Below are 26111 nucleotides of genomic sequence, written 5' to 3'. Positions count from 1 at the left end.
CTTTGCCAGCCAAATGAGAAAAGAACTGGGCCTCCAACTGGATAGGCCCTCTGGATAGGCGAGACAGTTGTTTAGCTTGAACTGTTTAGGGGGCCCCCAGGCAGTGGGGTTGGGATCTGTTCCTGATGCATGAACAGACTTTTTGGAGCCCAGTGCCTATGGTGGGACACCTTGCGCAGCCGTGGTGCAGCGGGGGAGGGCTTGGACCTGCCTCAACAGAACGTGTCAGGCTCTGCTGATTCCCCATGGGAGACCTTGCCTTGGAAGAGATGGGAACGGGGTTGGGGGGGTAGAAGTGGGGTTGTGGGGGAAGGCTGGCAGGCCAGAGGAGGGAGGAGAGGGGGATTGGTGGTTGGTATGTAAAATGATTAGAAAATCTCTTAATAATAAAAAGAAAAAAGAAGGGAAAGAGAAATACAGAGAATCAGTTTGATATTTGAGGACTGGAACTTGACCCAAATGTAAATTTATAATACCAATCTTGACAGATCTTAAAATGCGACTTCTTTGGTGCCTGTTTCAATGCTCCTAAACATACTTTCTATATCTTAAGTAATTTCACTGACCATGTCTTTTCTTTTTGAGGGGGTCTCACTATGTGGCTCTAGTTGATTTGGAACTTGATTTGAAGACCAGGCTGGCCTCAAACCCACAGAGATCCTCCTGCCTCTGTCTCCAAGAGCTGGAATTAAAGGCGTGTGTCACCATGCCCTCCCCAAGCCTTTTCCTAGTCATCACATGCACTGTGTCAATGGCATCTTTCGTCATCTATTTTCTCTCTTCCTTTCACTCACCTTCATTCATTCTTACCAGTGATCAACACAGTAAGTACACTTTCAGTCTGTGCTCTAATTCACTTTTCATCCATGTACAGCACAGATTCTGTCTGCTTTTCTTTAGGTGACCAAGACAATCCTTGTTTTAATAAAATTAGTGAGTTTAAAAAATCCATGTATTTTGATACTATTGTTCACTCTTTCTAAGAGTCATGAGACACCATTATTAGATTTCTACACATTACCGTTTGTCTGGGGTCCCCCTCCTTTTTTTTCTTTTCGAGACAGGGTTTCCCTGTGCAGCTTTGCACCTTTCCTGGAACTCACTTGGTAGCCCAGGCTGGCCTCGAACTCACAGGGATCTGCCTGCCTCTGCCTCCCGATTGCTGGGATTAAAGGCTTGTGTCACCACTGCCTGGCTTTGTCTGGTGTTTTAACTCTGCTTGTTATTACAGAAATAACATACATGATATTTTTGCTTCGTGTATTACTTTTACTTTAAAATATTTCATTATTTGTTATTATGTGTGTGAGTGTGTACAATATGTGGGAGGGTAGGTGGTAAGTGTGCACAAGTGCTTTTGCTCAGCATACAATCTAGTAGATGATAATTGGAGGGCCCTTTAACCATCCTAACAGGAGCCCTGTATTTTCCTTTCTTCCCTGAAGATGACGTAATCATGTTATTGCATTTTTGTAAGTCTTTACAATTGAGCCGTCAATGTGCAGAAACAGATCGCTTGCAATCAAGAACGTTTTGAAAGACTGCTCACTGAAGCAATGGCAGCAAGGTGCAATCCATACTTTTATTCTTTAGTTTCTCTTCTTTTGATCTTTCTCCTGACTCAAAGGCAACTAGACATATAGATTCAGTGTTGTTGAGATGCAGACCTTTCTTCCGAAATTCAACCCACACACTTTCCATCTTCACTCTGCGTTTGTGTTTTGTTTGCTATTGTAATTTGTAAGCTCAATGGTAAAGCAATAACCTTTCCATTAAGAATAGCCCTAGGTCATTAATGGTAACATTTTACTTGGTCTTGGCTGTGAAAAGAACAGTGTTACTTACCATTTGGGATCTTTGTTTTAATTTTCCTTCATTCTTGGCTTCCAGTTTTATTCTGGATATTTTACTTCAATGCATAAAGTCAATTCTCTAAAAGTTACAAACATTAGAAGAAAATGCCTCATCTAGGTAATTTCATTTCTCACTCTAGTATTATATTGCGAGTATGATTTTGAATCCCAGCTTTCTTATCTGTCTTTCTTTGTCACCAAGAGAAAGTTTTGGAAGTTTCTTTCTCACATGTGAAAACCAGAGAGTAGTAACCTCTAATCCCATCACTCTGGGCAGGCAAACCTCTGTGAGTTCAAGGCTAACCTGATCTACATATTGAGTTCCAGGTTATCCAGGGCTATATAGTAGTATATAGTGAGACCTTGCCTCCCCCTACCCCCTGAAAAAAGAAAAAAGAAAGAATATTTTGTCTTAAACATTTAATTACAAATTGCTTTGTAAATGGTAACCATTATTGGTTTGAAATGATCCTGCTTATTTTCTTGGAAAGTGACTTTGTGAAATAGCTGTTCCTGTACTGAGATGCTGAGGTCACCAATGTCTTCATAGACTTAATACAATTGTATATTTTGCTCTTTTCTGACATAATAGTTTGAATTCCCAATAGAAATCAGAAGGTTCAGAGATGGCTGTAATGCTGTGGAGAAACCTAAGATGTTTTCTCATCACCAGGTCTATTGCTGGAGTACCCAAGCTGTTAGATGGTTACACCTAATTTGCTATCATTTGAAATCTGACAAACTTGCATTTTAGGAGTTGCTGATCAGTTCCGTTGAAAAGGAGTTGATACATGTACACTTTAATGCAAAGTCTTAGATTCTAATAACCTGCCATCTTTTTCAGCTTGGTCAAAGAGTTGGGTTCATAGGTGAAGTGGTAGATTTCTGTTGCTTTCCTGTAAAATTTGATTAATTTGAACATCAGGAACTACTGAAAAATGCAAGATGCAGACGGACCTGATGACATATACCTGTGATCACAGCAATTGGGTAGCTGAGGCAGGAAGATCAGGTTAGCCTGGGCTACATAGCAATCTTGTTTTGTTTTGTTTTTTAAGCGTAAGAGGCAGTTTTCTTCACATTTTGTTACAATTGACTCTACTTAGAGAATCAGCAGGTATTTTAACTGAAGGAGGACTGGTCCAAGACCATCTCTCCTTCCTTTTCTTCCCTTCACCTTTCTTCCTCTCCCCTCCCCTCCCCTTCTTTCTCCCTCTCCCATTCATCCACCTCCTCCTTCTCTGGGCCAGGGTCTCATTCTGTACCCTAATGGTGGCCTGGAACTCAGCAATTCTCGTGCCTCAGCCTCCCAAGTGCTGGGCCATGGATGCAAACCACCATACTCAGCTTTATAAAGTTTATGCATGGTACTGGGGACTGAACACTGAGGCCTCCCATACAGCAGGTAAGCACTCTACCACTGAACCACGTCCCCAAAGTTCCTTTTCTTAAACACACACACACACACACACACACACACACACACACTCACCACCTCAGACATTACGTATCTGTAGAATTTTCAGCAGTTCTGTTTCCTAAGGAATACACTTCCATTAAAAGTCAGCTTAGTTCTAAAACAGACGTTATTTATTCATCTATCCTCACCAAATCTTGATTGCCCACCTTGAGTCACTGCTACCTGCTGGGTGTACAATGAATAATAGTAAAGTCTGGCTCTTGTTGGCCTTCGCAGCGACTTGAAGGGTATGGAAAACATGCAAATAAATGTAAATGCAGAGTTCCTTGAAGGTAGGGAAACAGCATGAGAATCTGAGTTTTGAAAACTACAGAACTAGAAGTTGGATGGAAACTCAGTCACTGTGGGTCTTGATAGGGAGACAGGGCAGTGAGTTGCCCAAGGTCACAGTGTAGGACGGCAGCGGCAGCTCCTGGGAAAGGGCCACTTCAAATGGTGTATGTGCAGACAGAGGAGGCTGTGGGGCCGGCGTGGCACCTAAACAGGTGTCGCCCTGCCTTATTTCACTCCAGAGTTAAGAAGAAGAAGGAAAAAGTGACCCAGCCCCCAGGCGACCCGGCGGCTTCGCGGCTCGGGCGGTGGCACGTGGCAGCGGGCGGGACGCCCCTGGGGGCGGGGCTTCGGGGCCCCCGGGAGCGCGGGCCCGTGCGCGTCCAAGCGGCCGCCGCCACGTCATCGAGCCGCTCCTCCTCCCCGAGCTGCCAGTCGCACGCGCGGAAGTAAACACTCCTACGTCATCAGGGCGCGCCCTCGCCTGTCCCCTCCCATCTCCTCAGCTCGGTGGACGTGCTCGCCTCCTCTCCGGACCGGGTCTATGTCCCGGTTTCCCGCCGTCGCGGGCAGGGCGCCAAGGCGGCAGGAGGAGGGCGAACGGCCGAGAGAGCTCCAGGAAGAGCGGCCGTCAGCTGTTCGCATCGCTGACAGAGGTGCGGTCCGCGGGACGCCGTGGCAGCTGGCGGGAGTTGTTGGCGGGGCGAAAAGTACATTTCTGGGTGGCAGAGGAGATGGGGAGCGGGCTCAGACGTTCTCTTGGTCTCTCAAGCCTGAAGGCGAACTTTGCGTCCAATGAGCACTTCGGCTTAGAGGGGGGCGGTCCCAAACTCAAGTTGGGTGAAGACCTCGCCGGGGGGTAAGAAAGTGGACCCGGACGCCCAAACGCGTTCTGCTCTTCAACAGCCTCATAAAGCCTTTGTTCTCTACCCGTTCATCCCCCTCCCCTTCGCCGGGCCGCCAGCCTGCCTTTGGGTACGGTATGAAGGGAGCCCGTTTCCAGGAGCCAGTTTCCATGGTTACCCACCACTTGGCCTTCTGGGATATCAGTCACTCTGAACAGGGACCTAACTTGAACCGTGAATCAGAAGCAAATACAGGTGGCTGCTTCTTCTTCTGAGAGTTGTTGCGCTGTGTTCAGGTTTTTGGTCTATTGTCTAATAAAACTAGGTTTTGTGCTTCTGTGTAGGTATGCATGCAGATATGTTGCCTAGTGCTAGACTGACTTTGTCAAGTACAGTGAGTTACACATCAACAATGTTAAAGTTGTTTGGTTTTTACCAAAAAGTTACTCTGAGTTTATAAACTTTGACTTGTGATTTGTACATTGGTGACTTAACTGAAAAGTCATGAATTGATCTTTCCAGTTGTGTGTTTCCTTTGCTTTTCTTCTTCCAGTCCTGAGACGTTGTCAGGGATCGTCACAGGACTTTAATCGCACAATTGTTTTCTGTGTTGCTACAGAAGAGAAAGGATGCACATCACAGGAGGGAGGAACAACTCCAACTTTTCCTATTCAGAAACAAAGAAAAAAGCTCATCCAAGCTGTGAGGGACAATTCGTTCCTCATTGTTACTGGAAATACAGGAAGTGGTAAAACAACTCAACTCCCTAAATACCTTTATGAAGCAGGTAATTTTATTCTTGGATAAAAAAATTTATTCTTGGAAGTAGGAAAGAAACAAAAGAAAACTTCTTTAAGGTCTAGTAAACCTGCAGTAGGGTGTAAATGCCCATTTTGGCTTTACTTGCCCATTTCCCCCTCCTCCCTATGTCTTCCTTTGCTTTATTTCAGGCCCAGGAATTGTTGGTGACTTTTTTTTTTTTCATTTTTAATTACTATAATTGTGGTAGATTATTTTAAGGTGTGTTACTTTTGTTTATGCTGCATTTTTTTTAACTCTGAAGCTGTGTTACTGTACTTGTATAGAATACCTGATGGTCTAATAAAGAACTGAATGGCCAATAGCAAGGCAGGAGAAAGGATAGGCAGGGCTGACGGCAGAGAAAATATATAGAGGGAGAAATATGGGAATGGAGAGATCTAGCAGCCAGAGGAGGAGGACTCCAGGGGCCAGCCACCCAGCTATACAGCAAGCCACAGAGTAAGAGTAAGACTTACAGAAGTAAGAGAACCGGAAAAGCCCAGAGGCAAAAAGGTAGACAGGATAAGTTAAGGAAAGCTGGCTAGACACTAAGCCAAGACTCAGTGTTCATAAGTAAGAATAAGCCTCTGTGTATAATTTGAGAGCTGGGTGGCAGGCCCCCAAAAAAGTAAAAAACAAACAACAACATGTAATAAGAAAAGAAGGCTAGGTGTGGTAATATACACTTTTGATCCCAGCACTTGTTATACAGAGGCAGGGGCATCTCTGAATTTTGAGGCTGACGTAGTTTACATAGTGAGTCCCAGGCCAGCTATGGTTATATGGTGAGGAAGAAAAAAAAAAAAAAAAAAAAAAAGGATAGCAGGTAGATGCTAATTTTCTTCTTAGAATAAAGTTATCTTGTTAGCCAGTGAGAACTGAAACAATTGGGAAGAGAAAAGATAGTTGATCTCTGCTGCTGACTTCTTTTTTTTTTATTCTTCCTCCAGAGCTTTATCAGGTGAATATTCTCAGATTCTATCAGCATCAAGCTAACAAATTACCAATAAAGTGTCTTGTCATTATGACAACATTCTCTGTCATAAGGTTGGAAAGGAGCAAAATCATTTTGGATATAATTGATATTAAAATAAAATTAATTTTGGGGGGCTGGAGAGATGACTCAGCTGCTTTTTTTAGAGGACCAGACTTGTGTTCCCAGCACCCACATTGGGCAGCTCACAACCGCCTGTAACTCTTATCTTTGGGGTATATGACAGCCTCTTCTGGGCTCCTGGGGACCTGAATGTGCACATTCAAATACAGAAATATACATATACTATACATAAAAACATAGCTTTTAAAACTTAAATTTTTTTTTTGAGAATGGCCTCCATATGCTGTTCATGCTGGCCTCCATCATGCCTGGTCCTTATATTAACCTAATCTGCTGCATTAAACCTAGTTTGACATCTGCTAAGGCATACCATTATTTTACATGTTATTAAAAAAAAGTCCTGCCCGCTATATGTTGCATCTCCGTTTTCATATATATTAAAATGGTTAAAATACTTACAGAAATTTATGGAAGGGTGATATATTTAAATCCACTTTTACTTCTGTGGCATAGAAAAGTTTAGGAAGTGTGTGAAGGTTCTTGGATTTCAGTTTTACAGTTCTTACGCCAGGTGCAGTGTCCACACCTATAGTACCAGCTGCTTGGGAGGTGGGGTCAAGAAGGTGGGTAGAGCTTAGGAGTTCGAGGCCACTATGACGGCATACTGAGATCTTGTCAAAAAGTAAAGCAAATAAACAAACTAACCTGCAGAGTCCTTGGCTTATTCTTCTAATGTTTTTAAAAACTGAAAAATAAAAACCTGAAACCTAATTTGCGTTTTTTACTTTTAGAATGGCTGTGGATGTGTATTTTTTTTTAAGTAATTTCCTTTTATGTGCTATCAGTATGTGTGTGTATAGACACGTGTGACAGTGTGCATGTGGAGGTCACAGGATGACTTTAGGGAGTCAGTGCTCTCCTCCTGCCGCTGTGGGATCTGGGATAGAACTCAGGTCATCAGGTAAGTGTGTTTACCTGCTGAACCGTTTTTTCTGGTCCCTGAATGTGCATTTCTATTTTAAATTAATAGTTAGATTTCTTTGTAGTATATTTGCAAGTGTACTACTGTATGTTGCTAACTTGGAGGATTTTCTTTTGGAAACATTAATACTTTTTGTATTGATTGACCAGGAACAATTTTAATTTGTTCCTAGGAGGAAACCATTGCTAACTAATTGTATGTGTTTCTGTTTCTGGTTTGGGTAGGATTTTCACAACATGGTATGATTGGTGTGACTCAGCCACGAAAAGTAGCTGCCATATCAGTTGCTCAGAGGGTTGCTGAAGAGATGAAATGCACTTTGGGATCTAAAGTAGGATACCAAGTTCGTTTTGATGACTGCAGCTCCAAGGTACAAACGTTTCACTGGTGTACATTTAAACTACGGTAAACTTAGATCCCTAGCCCTTAGGTTTGTCTCCCTGTGATCTTGAGTGTGTACATATGTGTGGAGGTCAGAGGATAACTTTGAGTGTTGTCCCTCAGGGGCCATGTGTCTGTTTTGGTGTTTGTTTTTTAACACAAGGTCTCTCACTGCCCTGGAATTCCCAAAGTAGGCTAGCTCCTTCATAAAAACCTAGCTCCTTCAAATAAATAAATAAATGAATCTTAAGGGATGTGAGGGTGGGGTGGGGTGAGACATGGTCTGGGAAGACAGCTCAGTTGGTAAAGAGCCTGACTTACAAGCATGAGGACCTGAATTCAGTCCTCAGAATCCACAGAGAGTAAGTTTTGTTTTTTACTTTTTATGAATGTAAGTGTTTGTCTGCCTGTGTGGTGTATGTGCACCATGTACATGCCTGGTGCCTGAGGAGTCCAGAAGAGGATGCCAGATGCCTGGAATGAGAATTACAGATGGGATCTACCTTATGGGTGCTGGGAACTGAAACCCACTCCTCTGAAAAAAAGCAGCCAGTGTTCTTAACCACTAAGGCATCTCTTCAGCTCCTAGAATTAATTTTTGTTGCATATTGTTAAGGCTTTATCTCTCAGGCACCTAATACTCTATTTTCTTCTTCCTCAACTAGTTTATCCATTATCAAATGATGGTAATGTTTATTTTCCTTAAGATACTCTTTTTTTTTTTTTTTTTTTTTTTGGATCATAAGTTCCTTGATGTGTTGGTTGCACTTTAAAAAAATTATTACTTAAAAAAAAATCTATTTTGGGCTGGAGAGATGGCTCAGAGGTTAAGAGCACTGAGTGTTCTTCCAGAGGTCCCGAGTTCAATTCCCAGCACCCACATGGTGGCTCACAACCATCCGTAATGAGATCTGGTGCCCTCTTCTGACCTGTAGTCATACATGCTGCATACAAAATAAAAGTGAATCTTTAAAGAAAAAAAAAATCTATTTTATGTGTATGGGTGTTTTTGTGCCACATGCATGCCTGATACCTGAGGCCAGAAGAGGGCATTGGATTTCCTGGAATTGGAGTTAATAGATGGTTGTGAATTGCCATGTGGGTACAGGGAACCAAAATAGGGTCCTCTGCAAGAACAGCAAGTGCTCTTAACCCCTAGTTCATCTCTTCAAACCTGATGTTGGTTGCATTCATATTTAAACTGTTTTGTTGGAGTAATAATATGTACATAAGATAAATATTATCATTTTAATCATTTTACATATATAGTTTGGTAGCATTGGATACAGTCACAGTTTACAATGTTGTTTAACTATCATTGCTATTTTCAGAACTTCTTTATAATCTCAAACAGAAACTGTATTCAGTCCTTGTAACTCTGATCTCTCTATGAACATGCCTAGTCAAAGTATGTAAGTGGAATAACACAGTAGTTTTACTTTGTGCCTTTTATCACACTTAGCTGTTTTCAGAGTCTATCCAATGTATTAGTTTGGTTTTTATTACGGTGATAATATACCAACCAAAACTAATTTGGGGAGGAAAGAGTTCATTTGGCTCACAGGTTACAGACCATCATTAAGGTCAACCAAGGCAGGAACCTAGATGCAGGAGGCCATGGAGTGCTGTTGACTGGCCTGCTTTCCATGGCTTGGTTTCCATGGCTTTTTCAGTTTGCTTTCTCATACAGCCTCCTAGGACCTTCTGTCCAAGGATGGTACTGCCCACATCAATCATTAATCAAGAAAATGCCCTATAGACATTCCTGGAGGCTAATCTTTGGAGACAGTGTCTCAGTTGAAGTTTCCTCTTCTCATGTGACTATAGTTGATATCAAATTGACAAAACTAGCTAGCATATCCAATGCTGTGTTTCAGTATTCTTGAAGTCAATGGAAAACTTGATAATTTAATCACGTCAGCAAAGTGTTTTCAGTTTCTTTGCCATGCTGGGGATAGAACCTAGGACCTTGTGCATGCTAGAGAATGTGTGCACTGCTGCTGAATCAGCCCCCATATCTTGTCTGTAAGTGTTTATCTTGCCACAACCCACAGACCTCTTTGTAGCTTCTTATTGGTGACTTGCTTTATCACAGGACACTCTTTTAGTTCCTATTTATATAGGTGACATGGTTATAGTTAACCATCCTTGTTAGTTTTATGTTCCTGTTAATGTAGACCTTGGTAGTTTGATCTGTGCATTTGAGGGTGGGGAATTAGTTGTTGACTCTTGCTGAAGCTTTGTGATGCTACAAATTGATGTACTCTGCTTTCAAACATCAGGAGACAGCAATCAAATACATGACTGATGGATGTTTACTCAAACATATTTTGGGTGATCCAAATCTTAACAAATTCAGTGTCATTATTTTGGATGAAGCCCATGAAAGAACTTTAACTACAGTGAGTATTTCAATTTTTTTTTTATGTAATTAATAAGAAGTTCATTTATTTGGGGTCACTTTTTACTGTATTGAGAATTGCCTCCTCTTACATTTTAATCTATTGAAATAGAAATTCCTTGGTTATGGGTGGGCATAATGGTATATGACTTTAATCCCAGAAGGCAGAAGGCAGAAGTAAGCAGATTTCTTAAGAGTTTGAGGCCAGCGCGTCTACAAAAGAGTTCCAGGCCAGCCCATGCTACATAGTGAGACCTTTTCTCAACAAACAAAAAATAAAATAGGTTAGATGGGCTAGGGATGTATCTCAGTTGGTAGAGTGCTTGCCTAGCATGTACAAGCCCTGGGCATGATTCTCAACACCACATAGAAATGGGCATGTGGTGCACTCCCTTCAGCCCAGCACTCTTAGTATTCCTCATACCCAGGAGGTACAGGCAGGCAGATTTCTGTGAGTTGAAGGCCAGCCTGCTTTACTTAGTGAGTTCTAAGCCAACCACAGCTACACAGTGAGACCTGATTTCAAAAATAAATAAAAATGAACAATAATAATAAATAATAAAATGTTGGCATTTGTGACTTACTAGATTTTCCTTTCAGGATATCTTATTTGGTTTACTGAAGAAGCTGTTTCAGGATAAGTCTCCTAACAGGAAGGAACATTTAAAGGTGGTGGTGATGTCAGCAACTATGGAGCTAGCCAAGCTCTCTGCGTTCTTTGGAAATTGCCCCATATTTGATATACCTGGAAGGCTCTATCCAGTCAGAGAGAAATTCTGCAATTTGATTGGCCCACGAGACAGAGAAAATACTGCATATATTCAAGCGGTATTACTTAGCAATCTTTTTGTGTCTTGTGTGTGTGATTTTATTTACTTGGGCATTTTGGTAATTTTTCTTGTTATTTTTACAAATTTCATTTATTCTTGTGTGCGTATGATGTGTTGGGGGTGTTCACATATGCCATGGCATGCGTAGAGTGCTCAGATGACAGTTCTATGTAGTTTATTGTCTCCATCTACCTTTGTGTCAGTTCCAGAAATTAAACAAAGGTCATCAAGCTCATGTGGCAAGCACCTTCCTTACTGAGCCATCTGGTCTTCATGAATGCTAGGACTTTTGGGGAGCCTGATTCAATGTTTGTTTGTTTGTTTGTTTGTTTGTTTGGTGGAGCAAGAGGATATGGTAGTGGAGGAATGAGTGTTTTATACCAAAATATAATTATTGTGGTTTTTGCTTTTTTCTTTAGATTGTGAAAGTGACCATGGATATTCATTTGAATGAAATGGCTGGAGACATCTTAGTTTTTCTGACTGGTGAGCATTCTCTACTAGGTTTAATAATACCTATAATTTGTAAGCCAGGTATAGCATTGCATGCTGCTAACCTCAGGACTCTGAACACTGAGGCAGGATGACTGCTGCAAGTTCAAAGATAGATTAGGCTATATAGTTCAAGACTAGCCTGGGCTATGTGATAAGCCCCTGTTAAAAAGACAAAAAGGAACAACAACAAACAACCCCCAATTCTTCAGTAAATAAGTGATTTTGTGGTTTTTGAGCCAAGGTCTTTCTTTATATATTGCCCGGGCTATTCCGGCAGAGCAGGCACACATCACTATACCTGGTTAATATCTTCCTTTTGGAAGCAGGAAATATGACACCAGAGTGGACAGACTGTTCCTTCTCCTAGGATACGTGGGCTCGTTTTTCAACTGTTGCCTTACCTTTTTATGATTCTCTGCTAGATAACAGGAACACAGAATGCCAGGCTCATGAGGAAATACACGTGAGCTACACCACCCTTTTATAGAAAGAAATTAACTCTGGAAAGTGTTTTCTTGGGGTGAGAGAGGGTTACTGTAGACAGAGTATTGGCTAAGTAATCCTGGTTCTGAATAATTAATTCTTTTATTCAGACATCCCAATTGTCATTTCTTGAAGTGATGAGATAACACAGTATTGATAAGGTGTGGGATCCATGCATTGTGAACAAGTCTGTAGCAGATTTGGGGGTTTAAATCCACGAGTAGTATAACTTTTTAACTAGTTGTGTCCTAGCAGAAATAAGTAATAAGAAATAAGCCATTGCTGTTGGCTTAATCTACCTTGTACTAATGTTTGAAGTGAGACATTTAAAACTGTCTCTTCGACTTTTGGAAGTTAAGTTCAAGTTTTTGCAATGTCCCTGAATTCAGTATTTCCTGTACTAGTTTCTCCTGTGTGTAAGTAATTCACTCTTCCTGAAACTGTATTAACAATATAAAAGGCTTTAAGATGATAAACACTTTGCTCCTTTAGAAATGAGAAACATACTTTTGCTTGAATTTTGTTGTTGGGGTTGGGCATATCTTACATGATCAAAAAAGTGATTTAGAATAACCTTAAGCTAATTTTAAACTGAACTTTAAAAAGATTTTTAAAATTTGCATTTCAATTCCTGAAGTTTTTCCATCTTATTCCAGGCCAGTTTGAAATAGAGAAGAGCTGTGAGCTGCTTTTTCAGATGGCTGAGTCTGTTGATTACGATTATGATGTACAAGACACCACACTAGATGGCTTGCTGATACTGCCATGTTATGGGTCTATGACAACAGGTAATTCCTTACTAGGAAAGAAAATATGACAGGCTTTTATAGACTTTTTAAAAAACGATTTAGTTTTTTTATTCATATGTTTCTATGTATGTCGGTGTATGAGTACATACTTGTGGGGGCCAGCTGAGCCAGCAGAGGACATTGTATGCCTTAGCTGTAATTACAGGCAGGTATGTGTTGCTTGATATGGGTACTGAGCACCAGACTCTGGTCCCCTGAAAGAGTAGCAAGAACTCTTGACCACTGAGCCATCTCTCCAGCTCCCTTTTAAAATGTTTTTTATTAATTACTGTATATATACAGAAAAAAATAGAAATCTTCAGTATTTGGGTCAAAAAATTTCACAAACTGATCTCAGTTTTGTAACTCTTAGGTCTTAACCCAGATCAGGAAGTAAATTGTTGAGAGCCATCATCTCTCTGGTGAACCGATTGTGTTTAAAGTTCTTTCACAGTAACTTTGGAGAACCTTGGAGCTGCTCAGTTGTTTTGTTTTGTTTTGTTTTTTGTTTTTCAAGACAGGGTTTCTCTGTGTAGCTTTGGAGCCTGTCCTGGAACTCACTCTGTAGCCCAGGCTGGCCTCGAACTCACAGAGATTCGCCTGGCTCTGCCTCCTGAGTGCTGGGATTAAAGGCGTGCTCTCCCAACAGAAAAAAAATCCTTTTGGGGATTCTTTGAGATGAAGACTATAGCAATACTTAGTCTGCCATTGCTGCAAAATTGATAGAAATCTGAAGTCCAGTTATGTCCTACAGTAAGCAGAGTGGATTTTCATTCCCTATTAAGTAGCCATATACTGGCCTTCTTTTTAATATTGATCATTTTGTTTGTGTATGTATGTTCAAAGAGGATATGCAAACTTTTTTTGAGTGTTTGGCTATAATAAATATAATAAAAAAAACTGTTGAATGAGAGCTAGAATTTGTCCTGTAAAACTTTTTTATTATTGGATTTAACTTATAAAACTAAAGGGATGTTGTGGCTGGAGAGAGCTGGCCCAGTGGTTAAGAGTACTGACTGCTTTCCAGAGGACCCTGGTTCAATTCCTAGTGCCACATGGAGGCTCACGACCATATGGAGCTTCAGTTCTAGAGGATTAAAGCCTGCTTCTGGCCTCCTCGTGCACCTCACACATGAGGTACACAGACATACATGTAGGCAAAACACCCATACACATAAAAAATACTGACAATTTTTTTTAAAAATTAAAAATTACATTAGCAGTTAACCATAAATGAGGGTGCTATTTTTGGAAATCTTTTGTGATAGTAGGCTCTTGATATAGATTAAGTAGTGATCTTCATTTTACATTTTATTTTCCATTTTACATCTTAAAGGCAATTATTATTTTTTTTTTTAAGGGGGGCAAGGGGTTTGAGACAAGGTTTCTTTGTGTGGCCCTGGCTGTCCTGGAACTCACTCTGTAGATCAGGCTGGTCTCAAACTCAAGAGATCCACCTGCCTTTGCTTCCTGAGTGCTGGGTTAAAAGCATGTGCCACCACCGTGCAGCTTAGAAAAGACTTTTAACAGTGACTCCTACCTGGGTTTAGTGAATAGGTAAAATTAATGAGGTAGATATTTTGAGACAGGATCTTATGTATCCTAGGGTGGCCTTCAGCTTGGGCTCCTTCTGACCCCCTCTTGGGTATTGGATTATAGGTATAAAATACCATATTTAGCTCAAGGTGAATATTTTCTATTTACTCTTTTTATATTTAAATATACTAGCCATGATAATGTCTTTTAAATGAAAATCTTAGATGTCTTCCCAGTTGAGACATCTAAAATTCTCATCTGTCGAATATGGACAAGTGCTGTGTAATCACTTCTAAGATTATATGAACTAGCTCTTTGGCCTGGACTGTGCCACCTACTCCCACACTGTAGGGGATGTTTTTATAATTATATGTAGATATGTGTATCTGTGTAGGTATGTGCACATGTGAATGCAGGTGCATGAGGCGTTCAGAAGAGGGTGTCAGATCCTCTGAACTGGAGTTACAGACTGTTGTGAACCATCCCATGTGGACGCTGAGAACTAAATTCAGGTCTTCTGGAGGAACAGTACTTGCTTTTACCCATGAGCCACCCCTTGAGCCTCATATTATTATTGTTTTGAGTCATGGCCTTATGTAGCCCTGACTGGCCTGAACTTGCTATATAGACCAGGCTGGCTTCAAACTCACAGAGATCCGCTCACCTCTGCGTCCCAAGTGCTGATTAAATTAGAGATGTGTGAACAGCTTGAATGCAGGTATGATGTAAATGGTGAAAAATCCTGTTTAAACATTTGTTAATCTGTTTCAGACTTTGCTTTCTGCTGACATTCCTTTAAATGTCTTCCCTTACCTCAAGTTCTTGTTCTCTCACACTTCTTTCTCTCTCTGCGTCTGTATTTCTCTCTCTTTCTCAGAGAGGAAATCCACAAGGTTTGTTGTTGTTGTTTGTTGTGTTTCTAAATCATTCAGGCCTCGGAGGCAGAAGCAAAGCTTCAAATGGAAACAAGACCGTGTCAGCTCCCCTGCTGTTTATGGCAGTGGACAGCACGGTTGCTGCTCTATTGACCGCATCACTCCAGTTGTCCTGTGGGGTTAGAGTTGGCACATAAGCAGACATTTGGAGAACAAACGTGTCCTAGAGCTCAGGTGGACTATAATCGAGGGAGCTGAGTTATTGACGACTTCTTTGTTCAAGTTACTCCTGTCACGTGTGTGGGGAAGTCAGAACCCATTGAAATATACCTGTGGTTTCATAAATGACAGATACGTATATGGGACTGAAAAATTTTATCACCGAAAGTACTTAGCCTTTTGGGAGAGTTAGAAGGGGTCTCAAGTTCCTTCCACTTTTAATCCTAACACTCAGGAGGCAGAGGCAGGCAGATCTCTGATCTCTGAGTTTGAGACTGGCTAGCCTGGTCTACAGAGTGAGTTCTATGACAGCCAGGGTTACATAGAAAGACCCTGTCTCGAAAAACAAAACAAGAAACAAACAAACAAACAAAAATGTCTTTAACTAGGTTAGGCAAACCATAGCTATTCCCCACTGAGAAATTACACATGAAAAATAGTATAAAGCCTGCCTTAACAGGTAGGATCACACAGTGGTCCTCTACAAGGGCAGTAAGTGTTTCTGACCATTGAACCATCTCTCAGTCATTATTAGGATACTATTTTTGTATGCTTGTTTTATGGTAAAATCTGGAATTTGATGTATTTTTATTTTTTTATTATTATTATTATTATTACTGTTTTTTTGTTGTTGTTTTTTTCTTTTGTTTTTTTAAGACAGGGTTTCTCTATGTAGCTTTGCGTCTTTCCTGGAACTCACTCTGTAGACCAGGCTGGCCTCGAACTCACAGAGATCTGCCTGGCTCTGCCTCCCAAGTGCTGGGATTAAAGGCATGCGCCACCACCTCCCGGCTATTAGTGGGTTTTTTGAGACAGGGTTTCGTGGTTTCTTGTGTTGCCCTGATGGCCTAGAACTTGCTGTGTATATCAAACTAGCCTCAGACTCAACAGAGATTCGCCTGCCTTTGCCTCCCAAGTGTAGGGATTAAAGGTTTGTGCCACCACACACCTGACTGTGCTTATTTTTAAAATTAACTTTCTTTTCTTTTCTTTTTTCTTTTTGGTTTCTCTGTGTAGCTCTGGCTGTCCTGGAACTCACTCTGTAGACCAGATGGCCTTGAACTCAGAGATCCCGACTTTCTTTCTCATTGTTTGTATTTTATTTTTATTTTATTGGTGTTTTGCCTGCATGTATGTCTGTGTGAGGGTGTTGGATCCTGGAGTTATAGACAGTTGTGAGCTGCCACATGGGTACTGGGAAATGAAGTCAGGTCCTCTGAAAGAGCAGCCAGTGCTCTTAACTGCTGAGCCATCTCTCCAGCCCCTAAAATTAACTTTTTGAATATAATTTATATATGATAAATAATGTTATGCAGTATTATTTTAAAGCTATGATTCATTGGGTTTTGGCAGTTTGTCTACTTATGTAATCACACACATGATGAACACATCTGATGCACTCTTTCTCCGGATTCAGTGCTTCATTTCTCTTTGAATGCAGTTTATGTCCCGTTTGTTGGCTTCTCTAGTTCATTAACACGTCATTCTCATGTTGAACAGTCTCTGTCTCTCAAGTGTTTGTAGTTTCTTTCTAGTTCCGTAATGTTTTTAAGATCTTCTCATGTCAGGAAGTTGATTTTCATGTGCTGTTAGTAAGAATACTCAAGGCATTTTTTGTGATGCATCCAGATAACTTCTCAGGGTGGGCAGAGTTTCAACATGGAAATAATATTGTATTTCTTTTTTCTATTCCATAGTCATTCTCCTCTTTCCTTCTTTGGTTGGCCATCATTGAAGTTTACCACATTAAATTGTATTCCTTTATTCCATACATACTGTATGCCTGGACAAGCATATTTCTGCTTTGGATTTTTTTTTTTTTTTCGAGACAGGGTTTCTCTGTGCAGCTTTGCGCCTTTCCTGGAACTCGCTTGGAGATCCTGGAACTGTAGATCAGGCTGGCCTCGAACTCACAGAGATCCTCCAGGCTCTGCCTCCCGAGTGCTGGGATTAAAGGTGTGTGCCACCACCGCCCGGCAAACAATCAATATGCCAAAGAGGCATATTTTAAGGATGGCATATTCTGTTTTTTTTTTTTTTTAATTTTCTGGAGCTGAAGACCGAACCCAGAGCCTTGTGCTTGCTAGGCAAGTGCTCTACCACTGAGCTAAATCCCCAACCCCTGCTTTGGATTCTCTGGAGAGTATTTGGACAGGGAATTTCGGGAAGAGAATTCCATTGTCTTTAGTTTATATCATATCTTGGTAGAAGCTTTATTTCAGTAAGAGTGTTAAATGGTCTTTTAAAAATGATTGTATTTCTTGGTAGGATTTGGAACACGTTTCTTCCTCTGCCAGTTTTCCCACCACCACCGCCGCGCTAAGTCCATACTTTTATACATGTCTTTACATGGAGCTATGGCCTAAATAAAGGGCATTGCTATAGGTGGTCTTTTTGTAGTAAATAGTAGTATACAATTCCATATGTTTAAAAATCTGTTTGTAAAGATTTCTATTTAATTGCATGTATGTAGGAGGGTTGTGAATGTGGATCAGATGCCCTTGGAGGCAGGAGGGCTCCCGATCCTCAGGAATGGAGTTAAAGGTGGTTGTGGGCCAAGTGATATGGGTGCTGGGATTCAAACTTGGGTCCACTGCAAGAGCAGTAAGTTCTCTTAAGCTCTGAGACATCTTTCCAGCCTGGATTTAAAAATCTTAAAAGTGAAACGTTAAGAAATAGTCTTAGTTTTTGTTACTACAGTTTATATTCTAGATTATTTATGAGGTGATGAGCTGGGTGTAGTGGTGCACACCTTTAATTCCAGTACTCAGGAGGCAGAGGCAAGCAGATCTCTGAGTTGGAGGTGAGCCTGGTGTATAACGAGCCAGGATAGCAGGACAGCTAGGGCTACATAGGAAAGAAAAAGTAAGAAAAGAAAGAAAGAGCAAGCTACATAGGAAGGAAAGAAGAGGTGATGAAAATACAACTTCTAATGAAAAGAAATGAGTTCTTGGAAAGCTTGGTGTTGACAAGAGCATGTTTTTAACTAGTATTTTTTTTCCTCTGTGTATATTTTAGATCAACAGAGGAGAATATTTTTGCCACCTCCACCTGGAATTAGAAAATGTGTCATATCCACCAATATTTCTGCAACATCTTTGACGATAGATGGGATCAGGTACAGCCTTTTAAAAAACTTATTTATTTATACCTGTGTTTTTTACTAACTCCTGTCTCACCTATTTTTTAGTGTTTTTCTTTTCTTAAATTTTATTTGAATGTGCACACACACAGACCCGAGGGTATTGGGTGTCCTCCTTTCCCATTCTCTTCCTTATTCCTTTTGAGGCAGCGTTTCTCACAGAACTAGAGATACTGTTTGCCATCTAGGCTTGCAGGCAGCAAGCCCTATTAATTCTCTGTTTTTACCCACTCCGCTAGGGCTACAGGCATGCCAAGACCAGGCCTGGCTTGTTACCTGGGTGCTAGGATCAGAATGCCCATCCACATGATTGTATAGCAAGTGCTCCTAACTGATGTTGAGTCATCTCTTCAGCCTCTCTTTACCATTCTTAACTTAGCTCACTTTTTTTTTTTTTAAAGAGTATCACTCACTATGTAGACCAGGCTGGCCTCAAACTCAGATTTGCCTGCCTTTGCCTCCCAGGTGCTGTGATTAAAGGTAAGCACCACCATACCTAGCTCACCTTCCATATTCTATAATTACTAATTGCTTTGAGCGGGAAATGGAGTAGGAAATACACTCTGAATTATGTCATCTTTTTAATTATTTGTTAACTTGAGCCTTTTCTTCTTAAATACAAGATTATTTATAGTGCTTCCTAGGTTTCAGCCAGCTGTTTTCCTAGCGGTCATTATTAATGTACGCCTTACATGGTTTGATAAGCCTTTCTGTCTCCAGCCCAATTTGGTTAATTGTATCCATGTAATCTCTATCTGGAGGGAGTGTTTCCTCTCACTTCCTTATGAAATTGAATTATGGTACAAGTCCCTATTGCTTTTGGATGCAATCAATAATGCAGTCAGATTTTGAGTGAAATTAGTAGAGAATCACCTGGGAAGTTCAATTCTGGATTCATAACTGATGTGAAATTCTTTGAGGCTTCTGAGCTACATCCCTTTCTGATATTTTATCCAGTGTATTTTATATCCTTCACTTAGTCTGACTGCCTGCCATACAAAGGCTAGACCACAGTCTCTAAGACTCAATTATATTTCTTCTGGGTGAATGAGTAAAGAGAAATTACATTTCTTCTACTTAAAAAAACAAACAGTTATGGGCTGGACAGTTAGCTCAGCAATTAAACGTATGTACATGCTCTTCTTCCAGAGAACCTGGGTTCAGTTCCCAACCCCCACATGGCAACTCAGAACTGCCTGTAACTCCAGTTCCATGGTATCCCTTTTTTGACCTCTGCAGGCCCCAGGCACATAATGTAGTATACAGTCATGCATGCAGGCAACACACACACACACACACACACACACACACACACACACACACACACAGGCATGAACACACATGTGTGCATGCAGAAAAAGAGAGATTTAAAAGAGTACTTGCTGTGCTTGTAGGGGACCTGGTTTCAATTCCCAGCATCCACATAGATACTCAAAACTGTATGAACATCCAGTTCCAGGGGTTCTGATGCCATCTTCTGGCTTCTGTGGACAGTGCATTCATATGGTGCACATACATACATACAAGCAAAACATCTATATGCTTTAAAAAACAAAAATAATGATTTCTTATCCAGGTGTGTTGGAGTGTAGTATGTCTGTAATTCCAGCACTCAGGAAGCAGAGGCCAGAAGACTGAGTTTGAGGCCAGCTTGAGCTACATAGTGTCTACAGAGCCAGCCTTGGCCATATAATAAAACCTTGTGTCAAAAATAAAATACAGAGCCGGGCGGTGGTGGCGCATGCCTTTAATCCCAGCACTCGGGAGGCAGAGCCAGGCAGATCTCTGTGAGTTCGAGGCCAGCCTGGTCTACAGAGTGAGTTCCAGGAAAGGCGCAAAGCTACACAGAGAAACCCTGTCTCAAAAAACCAAAATAAATAAATAAATAAAAAATAAAATAAAATACAGATAGATACTTAAAATTTAAAAGAAAAAATAGTGCTTTTTCTAAAGGAGTAGAGCAGTAGAGTTACATTGACTTCTGTAATTGTATTTTCCCATACAAGCAAAGGTCTAGTAGTTTTCAGAATGTTGTTTAGTAAAATTATAGGTTTGGTGCTATTCCTAACTTAACTCTTTACTGCACTTGCTCAACAGTGACTTCAAATGGGATGCTAAAGAATTAGATTTTGAATCTGTTACAGCAGTTCAGAGCTGAGTGTGAACCCTGTTTTAATAACTTTAAAAATGGAAAAAAGTTTAAATTTAGTACATTTACAGTTTTGTATAAGTACTACCTCTATCTAGTGCCAAAAATATTTGGTCATTCAAAATAAAGCCCCATGTCCATTAAACAGGTACTTTACCCACTAAGCCATCTTGCTGGCTGTGAATCTGTTAGGGTTTTTAAACAATGATTTTGTTTTTATGTGTGTTTGTGTGTGAATGTTTTGCCTATATTTATGTCTGTGCATCAGATGCATGCAGTGTCCATGGAGGCCAGAAGGTTGTTACATCCTCTTTTACTGGAGTTTCAGGTGGTTGTGAGCAGCTACCATGTAAGTGCTGGTATTCAAACCCTGATCTTCTATAAAAGAAGCCATCTCTCTAGTCCCCAGTCTGTTAAGTTTTAGTGAACAATTTGGTAGAGTTTTACTTTCTTGGCCTTTGTTGTTACTACTGGTATGAATACTCATCTACAAATGTTTATATATTTGTTTCAGTACTTTTGGGTCTTGTACTTGGGAATGGAATACCTAGATCACAAGGTAATCCTATTTTAGCTTTTTGAAGAAAGGCCAAAATGTTTCCCTCATTAGCTTTACCACCATTAATTTGTGAGGATTTTACTTTGTCATTAACTATGTATGATGATTCCATTCTTGACTTTCAACTTTTTTTTTTCTTTTTTGAAACAGGGTTTCTCTGTGTAGTTTCGGTGCCTGTCCTAGATCTCGCTCTGTAGATCAGGCTGGCCTCAAACTCACAGAGATCCGCCTGCCTCTGCTTCCCTAGTGCAGGGACTAAAGGCGTGCACCACTGCCACCCGGCCCTTTCCTGGTTCCAAAGATTGAACTCAGGTCATCAGGCTTGTTGGCATGTGCCTTTACTCTCTGAACCATCTCACCAAGCTGACTTTCAAATTTTATATTTAATATAAATAATGCAGTAAACATGGTAGAAAAGGAGATTCTGAAGTATTTAAAATTAACAAATTTTGGGGTTGGAGAGATAGCTTAGTGGTTAAGAGCACTGGCTACACTTCCAGAGGACCTGGGTTTGATTCCCAGCACCTACTTGGTAGCTCCCAACTTTCTGTAACTCCATCTAGGAGATGCACTGGTGGTCCTCTTCTTGACTTTGTAGGCAACAGACGTGTACATGGTGCACAGTAATACATGCGGGAAAACACTCATACACATGAAATAAAAGTAAAAATTAACACATCTCCCCTTATTTTCTAGATATTTAACTTGCTTTCATTCTCTTAGATATGTAGTGGACGGAGGCTTTGTGAAGCAGTTAAATCACAACCCCAGATTAGGGTTGGACATCCTGGAGGTGGTTCCTATTTCAAAGTAAGTCTCTTTATCAAGCTTTTCAATTCAAAGAACAGTTAGCTGAGTAGAGTCTTTCTACTTGGTTTGAATATTGGAAGTAAATTACTTGGCAAACCCACAAAACATTTTGGGGACTGTTTTTGTTTTCCTTTGTAGAAGTGAAGCATTACAGCGAAGTGGCCGAGCCGGCAGGACTGCCTCAGGAAAATGCTTTCGGATTTACAGTAAAGATTTTTGGAACCAGTGTATGCCTGATCATGTGATCCCAGAGATTAAGAGAACTAGTTTGACATCTGTAGTTCTGACATTAAAGTGCCTTGCCATACATGATGTCATAAGGTATGTGGGCAACCTCGAAAGAAATGTGGCTAGAGTGGAAGAAGCCAGGTTATTGCTCAGAAATCATTTTTGTGATTTTTGACTGATATGTCCCCAGGAATTGAGACTACCCTATATCCAGGGTTACTTCTTTTGATGGTTGCTTTTAACCTAAACCGAAAATGCTAATCTACCTAAAATAAAATTCTGTATTTTAGCCATTTTAAAGTGTACAGTTCAAATTGTTGTTAGTAGATTCACAGTGATAGATGACTATTACCACTGTCAAATTTCAGAACATTTTCATCAGCCTCAAACTGCTGTAATTTAAGATTGAGGAATCTAGAAGTAAACAGTGTTAAACTGTTTTATTTCAAAGCTTGCATTGCTTTACTCGATGTCTTAGTTTAAGTTTCTATTGCTGTGAAGAGACACGAAGGCCATGGCAACCCTTCTAAAGGAAAACATTTCATTGTGGTGGCTTACTCATTTATGGTTCAGAGGGTCAGTCCATTATCATCACGGTAGGGAGCATGGTGGCATGCAGGCAGACATGGTGCTGGTGAAGTAGCTGAGAGTCCTACGTCTTGCAGGCAACAGGAAATGGTCAACTGTGACACTAGGAGTAGCTTGAACACAGAACTCAAGGCCTGCCCTCACAGTGACACACTTCCTGTAACAAAGCCACACCTCCTAATAGTGCCACTCCCTATAAGCTTATGGGGGCCAATGACATTCAGACTGAGAACTGATCTTTTTCTCATAGTTAAACCTTAGTTTAATTGAGGCCTTCATGCTGATGTTGATTTGACTAACTTTAGTGACCACTGTTTTTGTTGTTGTTTTGTTTTTTGAGACAAAATCTCCGTCTTGGAGCTCACTCTGTAGACCAGGCTGGCCTTGAACTCATAGAAATCTGCCTATCTCTGCCTCCCAAGTACTGTGATTAAAAGGCATGCACCACAATGCCTGGTTGACCACTGTTAATTTTAAATGTAAGGCATATGACTAATTCTAATTAGAAAGTATTTTTTGGAGCCAGATGTAATGGTGCGCATATTTTTGTTTGTTTGAGTCAGAACCTCATTATATAGCTCTGGCTGCCTGAAACTCACTATGTAGACTAGACTGGCCTAGTCTACATAGTGAAACATCTTTCTCTTGTCTCTTGAGTGCTATGATTATAGGCAAATGCTACCAAGCCTGACTCTTAGGAAGCCAATTCAGATGGTTTCAAGTAAGACTACAGAATTTTTTTTTTCTTCTTGAGACAGGGTCTCATGTCTCCCTGGCTGGCCTGGAACATGCTATTTAGACCAGGCTGGTCTTGAACTCATAGTGATCCACCTGACTGTGACTTCCAACTACTGATATTATAGGTGTGCACCACTATATCTGGCTCAAGATAAGAGACTTTCTAATTAAGAATGTAGAGGAAAACATGTAAAATTGAACTGTATTAGTTAGTTATGCCAATGAGAAAGAAATAAGCCATTGAAAGAACTAAATGACCAAACCAAAAACTTTCAGGCAAATCCAGATTTAAAAATAGTGTCTTGATATAGTCTCATTTAGGAAGAGGAGACTCTGAAATCAACTGCCCAGTAAGCTTGGCATTAATTCCTAGCATACTCTCAAAGAACTACAGAGTACAAATAACCAAGAATGAACACATATTGGAAAAATAAGAATGAATAGGCATTAGTTCATTTTCAATGACTTAATACTGTCTATATTGTTACTCTTCTTTTGCTCTTTTCTTTAGATTTTTATTTTATGTATATGGATGTTTTTCCTGCATACAAGTCTGTGCACCACTTGCGTGCTTGGTGCCCCTGGATGTCAGGAAATGTTGTTGGATCCCCTGGAACTGGAGTTACAGATGGTTGTGAACCACCATGTGGGTTCTGGGGACTAAACCTGAGTCCCCTGCAAGAGCAACAAGTGCTCTTAATGCTTGAGCCATCATCTCTCTAGATCCCATTGCTGGTTTTTGAGATAGGGTCTCATGTCTTCCAGGCTGGCTTTAAACTTGCTGTATAGCTGAGGGTTGCTTGAACACGTGATCTTTTGCCTCTGCCTCTCAAGTGGTAGGATTACAGGCATATACTATCAGAGTACATGTCTGTAATCCTAGCACTAGGAAAGCTGAGGTCGAAAGACTGCTGGGAGGCTAAAGCCAGTGTGGGATACACAGCCAAACCCTGCCTTGAATAGACCAGAAGGAAAGGAAAGAAAAAGAAGAAAGAAACAAGGTGTAAGCCTGGTGTGGTAGTACTTTATCCTCTGAACCATTTTCTTTGTAATTAAAATAAGGGGGTCAGGAGACTAGGCATGGTGGTGCACGCCTTTAATTTCACCTCTTTGGAGGCAGAAGCAGGTAGGTCTCTTTGAAATCAAGGCCAGCCCTGAGTTACTATTAGGTAACTTGAAATTTTCAGCTACTTTCAGTTGTTTTTTCTCTTTTTTTTAGATTGTGTGTGCACATGCACATATGTGTGCATGTGGAGGTCAGAAGACAACTTGTAGGAGTCAGTTTTCTTCCCCATGGAATGAATCTTGGAGATAGAACTCAATTGTCAGGCTTGGTGGCAAGCACCCTTACTCACTGCTCATCTCATTGGCACTCTCCTCTATTTTGTAACAATTTAGTAAAAACAGTCATGGCCTGCAGAAAAGAAGAGAGAGTAATTGGCTACAAAGTATGAGTCAAAATTAAGATAAAGAGAAAAGATGGGAGTGTTCTAGCCAAGAAGTATGTTTTGAATGAGAGGAATGTGATTCCAGAAAAAGCAAAAATTTTCCTCCTTTTGAATGCTGACCACGGTGCTACAATGTTTTCAGGGAGAGGAGGATTTGAAAAATGGAGCCAGGGCAGGGCATGGTAATGCACACCTCTAATCCCAGCACTTGGAAGGCAGAGGCAGTAGTATTTCTGTGAGTTCAAGGCCAGCCTGATCTACATTCTACATATTGAGTTCCAGGTCAGCCAGGGCTATGTAGAAAGAGACCTTATCCACAAAACAAAATGAAAGAAAAGTGAAACTTTTTAAAATTTTTTTATTTTATCATTTTATGTGTATGGGTATTTCTTTTTTTAAGATTTATTTTTTTTATTATGTACACAGAAGAGTGTGCCAGATCTTATTACAGATGGTTGTGAGCCACCATGTGGATGCTGGGAATTGAACTCGGGACCTCTGGAAGAGCAGTCGGTGCTCTTAACCTCTGAGCCATCTCTCCAGCCCAGAAGTGAAACTTTTTAAGGAAATTTCTATTAGGTGTGTATATAATCCTGACTTTTTCCTATCTCATTTAAATACACAGGTTTCCATATTTGGATCCACCGAACGAGAGACTTATTTTGGAAGCACTTAAACAGCTTTACCAGTGTGATGCTATTGACAGGTAAAAAATATAATCTAAACATATTGCCAGTCTTTTTTGTTTGTTTGTAGTATGTAGCTCAGCCTAGCCTGAAACTCACCATGAAGTCCATGAATTTATAGTCCTTGAATTTATAGTCCTCCTGCCTCAACTTCTCAAGTACTGGAATTACAGATATAAGCTTTTGTGCCTGGCCTTTCTTTCGATTTGCTATTTAAAAAAAGGTTCTTAGTCTTTCTTCAGAAGCCAAAAGGAATTTATTTCAATCTGAATGAATTGTTTTATATGCAATTAAAATATGTCCTTAGTCTTTGTTTACCACAGCTCTCAAACACTGAACTATAAAGACATTTCCTGTAGCTAAACATGGAAGTGTATGCCTGAAATCTGTGATCCCAGTACCTGGGAGCCTCAGGCTGTAGTATGGCATTTGAAGCCAGCCTTGAGAGGCTCTGCCTAAAAAAACAA

The 26111-nt window shown here is 40.6% G+C and overlaps 1 protein-coding gene across 1 annotated transcript in view; it reads left to right on the top strand.

Moving 5' to 3' along the window:
- The first annotated feature begins 3941 nt into the window (after nt 1-3941).
- Nucleotides 3942-26111, top strand: part of Dhx40 (DEAH-box helicase 40) — a 38425-nt gene continuing 16255 nt past the window's right edge. Inside the window, exons 1-11 of the mRNA XM_006983201.4 lie at nt 3942-4259; nt 5068-5235; nt 7513-7658; nt 9952-10071; nt 10671-10898; nt 11320-11386; nt 12535-12666; nt 18315-18414; nt 21870-21956; nt 22095-22277; nt 25584-25664. Coding sequence (XP_006983263.1) covers nt 4148-4259; nt 5068-5235; nt 7513-7658; nt 9952-10071; nt 10671-10898; nt 11320-11386; nt 12535-12666; nt 18315-18414; nt 21870-21956; nt 22095-22277; nt 25584-25664 — 1424 coding nt within the window. The 5' untranslated portion in view covers nt 3942-4147. The remainder of the gene's footprint in view (nt 4260-5067; nt 5236-7512; nt 7659-9951; nt 10072-10670; nt 10899-11319; nt 11387-12534; nt 12667-18314; nt 18415-21869; nt 21957-22094; nt 22278-25583; nt 25665-26111) is intronic.

This window comes from Peromyscus maniculatus, chromosome 8 (genome assembly GCF_049852395.1).
Source record: "Peromyscus maniculatus bairdii isolate BWxNUB_F1_BW_parent chromosome 8, HU_Pman_BW_mat_3.1, whole genome shotgun sequence".
Lineage (NCBI taxonomy): Eukaryota > Metazoa > Chordata > Mammalia > Rodentia > Cricetidae > Peromyscus > Peromyscus maniculatus.
The sequence above is the reverse complement of the archived record's forward strand: the minus strand, read 5'-3'. Positions and strand labels throughout refer to the sequence as shown.